Source organism: Polyodon spathula, chromosome 7, assembly GCF_017654505.1.
Source record: "Polyodon spathula isolate WHYD16114869_AA chromosome 7, ASM1765450v1, whole genome shotgun sequence".
In the NCBI taxonomy this organism is placed as follows: domain Eukaryota; kingdom Metazoa; phylum Chordata; class Actinopteri; order Acipenseriformes; family Polyodontidae; genus Polyodon; species Polyodon spathula.
The window spans coordinates 32,591,845-32,597,844 of record NC_054540.1 but is presented as its reverse complement, the minus strand read 5'-3'; the positions used below and the strand labels follow the sequence as shown (position 1 = coordinate 32,597,844).

Genomic DNA, 6,000 nt, shown 5'->3' with positions numbered 1-6,000 from the left:
AAAATAAATAAAAAAAAGTGAAGCCAGTGTCAGGTCAGAAATAGACCCGAAACATAATTGGAAGTTTAACTTATAGTTTGTACTTACACCCTTTCCACTATACAGAGAGGTACGCCGGTCATGCAACGGTTTTATCTAGAAAATATTTGCCCAATCACTCTAACCCCTGTTCGGTGTTGCCAAGTCTCACCGAGAGTGTATAACTGTAGGCCAGGACTGCCTTTCAAAACAAGTCCAACCCAATTCAGAGGGAGGGGTAGGGTGTTTATACAAATTACATATTTTTTTCTATTGACATTGCACATATATTGACAGCAGCCAATCACCAAAACCACTCCTACAACCACATAAATATAAAAAAAAAAAAAAAAAAAAAAAAAAAAAAAAACCCTGCTGTGGGCGACTCTTTTTGTAAGCGGAACTAGCAACCGTTCTCCTGTTGTTTGCAGTACCGGTCTATCTGAGCGCAAAGTGTTTTCATCCCCGGGGAATTCGAATAGAACCAATCATAGCACATTATCATTCCGGAGCGGAAGCACAACGACTGCAAAAAAAAAAAAAAAAAAAAAAAAAGCGCCTGGATTTAATTTACGATACCAGAAGAAAACAAGGTCAGTTTGATTCAATTGAGTACTAATAATGAATACATTTTGAAGTATGATACAGTAATAATGTTTGGTAAAGTTAATCTCTGTAGAAGGTAGATACAGAAACACATGTTGTGTTGTAACGTTGTGTCTTAGCAGTCGTGTTCCCCTTATCATCACACAGACTGGCTGTTTTTTTTTTAATATGCATACAGGGTTTTTTTTTTAAACAGTAATACATAAAATCAAAAGCGTGATCTGTTTATAAGCTGTATAGTTATTGTACTGTATTTTCTAGTTAAATGACTTAGTAACTGTGTATATTTAAGTTTGAAACAGGAAAGCTGCTACACCAAATGAGTAAAATAAATAAGAAAAAGGTAATGTAGTTGCACAAAAGGTTTGTGATTCAATAATACTTTATTAAGGCCATTTAGGAGAAAAGCACTTATTTAGCGGTATGTAAAGAAAACAATCCAATCATTTAGGTTTTTAAATTTGTAACACATGTATATTTATGTATATCTATATATATATATATATATATATATATATATATATATATATATATATATATATATATATATACACACATACAGAGAGAGAGAGAGAGACACACACACACACAGACAGTACCAGTCCAAAGTTCGAGTACACTTGCTGGAAACTAGGTTTTTTTCATAATTGATAATCTTTTACGTAGTATACGTTTCTGTAAATACTTGAAAATGAACACGTTACAATATACAAAACAAAACATAAGGAGTATCAAAGCAATGTTCAAGAAAATTGAAAATTGTCTCTAAATCTTGGATTCCTCAAATAGCCACCCTTTGCCTTAATAACAGCCTCACAAACACGAGGCATTCGGTTAACAAGTTTCAGCAGCAATTCCCAGAGATGTAGGGCACTTGTGGGTAGCTTTGCTTTGACTCTTCTGTCCAGTTCTATGGGATTGAGGTCTGGAGACTGGGCAGGCCAGGTCATTAGATTGAGTTGTCCTTCACTTTCCTTCTTCGCCAGATAGTTCTTGCACAACTTTGAGGTGTGTTTCGGGTTGAAGAATGAAGGACTGCCCAACTGGCCGTAATCTTGATGGAATGGCATGCCTCTGAAGTGTGCTATGACAGCCATGCTGGTTGAGCTTGCCCTGGACTTGGTAAAGATCACCAACTCTGTCACCAGTAAAGCAACTCCAGACCATGACACTGCCTCCTCCATGCTTGACAGTGGGAACCACACATGCAGAACTCATGCGCTCACCCTCTCTGCGTCTTACAAATACTCGGCGGTTGGACCCAAATATTTCAAATTTTGATTCATTGGTCCATAAGACCTACTTCCACTCCTCAAACGTCCAGTTTCTCTGTTTTTTGGCCCAGGCAAGTCTCTTCCTCTTATTCTGTACTCTTAACAATGGTTTCTTTGCAGCAAGTCTTCCAGTTAGGCCAGCTTCACGCAATCTCCTCTGAACAGTTGATGTTGAACCATCTGTACTTCTAATATCATTTAGCTGAGCTTGTATTTCAGGGGCAGTTAATCGCCGGTTTCGCAGACTTGTGACTCGAATGAACTTGTTCTCTGATTCTGAGGTCACCCTTGGCCTGCCTGACCTTGTTTGGTCCTCAAGAGTGCGAGTTTGTTCAAATCGTTTGATGGTCTTGGCCACAGCAGTTGCAGACACTTGCAAAGTTTTTGCGATTTGTCTTAAAGATTGACCTTCATTTCTTAAAATAATTACAGACATTTTTTTTCTTTGCTTAACTGAGCGTATTTTGCCATTTTCTGCTCTCTTACATTCAGGAATGACAAACTTGTGACAAAAGGTTAATTAGGTAACATGCCACTTAACTCAGAGAACATCTAACAAAGACAGTTTTATACTTAGGCCAGTGTTCTAACACAGTGTTATACACATTTCAGACTTTTAACTGACTTGGGCTTCCGACTGAAATCCCCTTGCTTTGGGTGACCATTTCATTGAAATTGACGAGATTTACATTTTCATTTAAAAATTAAATTTTTGAATGCAATTCACTTATGATTGTCAGCTTATATAAGTACACATATCATCTAATGAAATATTAAGTGTTTATAGACAAGTTTATACAGCTAAAAGCATAGTTAATCATGAAAAACCTGGTTTCAAGCAGGTGTACTCAAAGTTTTGACTGATGTGTGTGTGTGTGTGTGTGTGTGTGTGTGTGTGTGTGTGTATATATATATATATATATATATATATATATATATATATATATATGTGTGTGTGTGTGTGTATATATATATATATATATATATATATATATGTGTGTGTGTGTGTGTGTGTATATATATATATATATATATATGTGTGTGTGTGTGTGTGTGTATATATATATATATATATATATATATATATATATATATATATATATATATATATATGTGTGTATATGTTATATATAATATATATATAGTCATAATCAAGACCTAAGTTGTACTAACTTGACAGCACTACCATGATAACGTTTTAGAAAACTAGACATGGTCAAGGACAGAATATTAATTGTTGAGCACGTAGTCTAATTTATTAAACAAGTAATCGACAAGAATGTTTTTTTTTTTTGGATGTCGCTAACAAAGCCTGATAAATGACTACTGTTAACTTGCTCAGCACACAACTGCAGTTTTGTACTTAAAAATGAAAAAAAAAGTTTCCAACGGGAACAAAAAAAAGGAAGGCTGCAAACTGTTAATCCCAGTTTACCTGGGATGTCTGGTAAGCCTACATGTGACAAGGTTTAATCTATTTCCCAACACAACAGGGAATTTTTGCTTGGAATATATTTAAAATATATTCTTCATGTTGCAAAACATATATAGAGTTGTAAATAACAATTTGAAAAAAACAACTAAAAACAATTGTTTTGACACTGAAAAACATAGCGTGTAGAGAAGGCGACGCACATTACTATGGACGAGTGTAGTGTTAAAGACACCCAGGAATTATATAATAGCGTTGAGTACAGCATTCTGCTGTATTGGGGTACTGCCACAAACAGTAGTCTTATCTACTGTACAAGAGCACCACAAAGACCATGGTTGGTTTCTATAGAGATTTGCCCATTCCACATGTGACGTGACAGTATACCATACCACAGTGTGCCAAATGCCACACCCAGCAAAAATATCTGGAGAATTCCAGGACTGCCTAGTCTTCTTGACTTACACTCTTTCCTAAAGTTTACCAGTAATATAACGAATCAGAATACATTCATACAACTATATCAACTTTTAAGATTTTAAAGGAGTTATCTAACCAAAGACACGGTTACAAATACAGTAAATGTATAAACTTGTATGAATTTGAAAAGTATAAATCTGCTTTGCTTTTTAAATTCAATTAATGTAATTCTTTATTTTGTACATCTCGCCTGTATAACACCTATCTTAGAGCTCCATTGTCCTCTTTCCATAGAGCACTTGGGAGCGTTGCTCTGCTAACAAGAGGCACCCCTTCAATTTGACTTGGCTTCAGTTTCTCATGCATTCATTAAAATGTTTTTTCTGGTTTGTTCGGCAGGTTCAAGCGATCAGACAATGGAAACCGCAAGGAACCGCACCCCGTTAAAAAGACATCTGTGTAAGTGAACGTTCAGAGCATATGCAACAACAGATCTTAGTCTCAGTACCTTAGGGCAGAGACAGTTAAAGGATGGAAATAAGACTCCTATTGCATAGAGCTTTCACCCATTCCAGTTTAATATGTGCTTGATTAGCCCCAGTGTATAGGTAACAAGCTCACGAATATCTTCATTTCCACTGCCTTGCGCCTTGCTGCCCGTGGCAACAAAAACGGTATTTCCACAGCTGCTGAGCGCGGCTATCTGGTCAGGTTTTGTATCTCATACTCTGTAGCCAAACTGACTGCAAAGGAAGTGCATGCAGAGAAGAAACCGACAGGGAAATCACTATCAGTATGGCAAGGGATACAGCTTGGTATTGTGCACTCTGTGTCATTGGAGTAGATTTGAGGTTATCGGTCCAGGCAATAACAGCTTCTCAAGCAGCCCGTCTAGCTGTGTACCTTTTGTGTTCACCGTCTTTGAAATGGAAAGGAGCGCTCCATAAAGACAAAGTCAAAAAGCTGAAGTGGTTTATATAATTAACACTAAAATAGCCGCCCCCAGCTGCCTCTTTGAAGCTGTACTCTGCTAGTGTTCAATTAGTGCAGCACGCTTTTGGATTCAAGAGGAGCCTACTTTCCAATCTCGTATCAATAACCCAAATGAAAGTGGGCCTTTGTAGTTATTCTGCGTGCGCGCACGCTTGTGTCAAGGGCAGGACTTCTATGAACACGGTGCTGGTCTGGCTATGTTTGTGCATGGTAGTGTGAAGAACTGCATGTAGGGTGCAGTCTTCACTGCTGGAAATGATACAACCACAAGACTTTCAAGTAAAATAAAAGCTTTTAATTGTAGGTGTTGATTAGCAAAGATCTCAAAACAACTCCGCTAATATGAGAGTGAGAGAGATGCAAAATCCACTAATATGACAATCGGAGAGACACTAATACCTTCTAAATCCAACTCCGCTAATGTGACACATAAAGAAAACAGAAGACAGCCATGTTTGCAGTTCAGTAGAAATGGCGTTGTTTGTTTTTCTTCTTGTTTCATTTTTTTACCACGGCAGGGATGGAAATAAGACTCCCATTGCATAGCAGTTTGACCCATTCCTGGTTTTACTGTGAGTTTAATAAGACACACCTAATCTTGTTACCTGTTTGCTGTGGCTAATCAAGCTAGTATTAAAACCTGCAATGGGTAAATCTGCTCAGGTGTGTCTTATTATAAAATTTGCAGTGAAACCATGAATGGATCAGACTGCTCTGTAAGGGGAGTCTTATATCTATCCGTGGAGCATTGGAGGATGGTGAATTGATGTATAAATTGCATCTATACAAATACGTGATAGCTGCAGGTGATCTTTGACTTTAGTGTGAAGTCCAGTTGCAGATTGGAGGCACATTAGTGCTTGGTATTGGAATGAGATGAGATTTAGTTCCATGGAGCAGATGGAAATGTGGCAAAGGAATTTAGGTCATCAGTCTTGCTGTCCCTTCTTGACTAAAACAGATCTGCAGCAGGGAGATGCAGCATGTGTATATCACAGAGTACATGTCAGGGATGCTACTAGTATAAATGGTGTAATCAGTCAGGTTTATTCCAAGAGTGTGTGCTGTATGTATCAGGTGTGTGCAGTCTTTGCCCATCACTGGCCACCTGCATGTCACAATAATGTGGAAAGTAATTTCATTTTCAGATTACTGTGCCAAAACACATACTGTGATCGCGTGCCAAATGTACTAATGGGTCTGATCAGGTTTGGATCGTTCATGTAAATGCTGCTAATTGTGCTAATTATTGCACAT

At 37.5% G+C, this 6,000-nt stretch overlaps 1 protein-coding gene across 1 annotated transcript in view; it reads left to right on the top strand.

Moving 5' to 3' along the window:
- Positions 1-536: 536 nt before the first annotated feature.
- Positions 537-6,000, top strand: part of arhgef39 (Rho guanine nucleotide exchange factor (GEF) 39) — a 67,606-nt gene continuing 62,142 nt past the window's right edge. The window contains exons 1-2 of the mRNA XM_041255318.1: positions 537-611; positions 4,150-4,209. Of these exons, the coding sequence (XP_041111252.1) occupies positions 4,167-4,209 (43 nt within the window). The 5' untranslated portion in view covers positions 537-611; positions 4,150-4,166. The remainder of the gene's footprint in view (positions 612-4,149; positions 4,210-6,000) is intronic.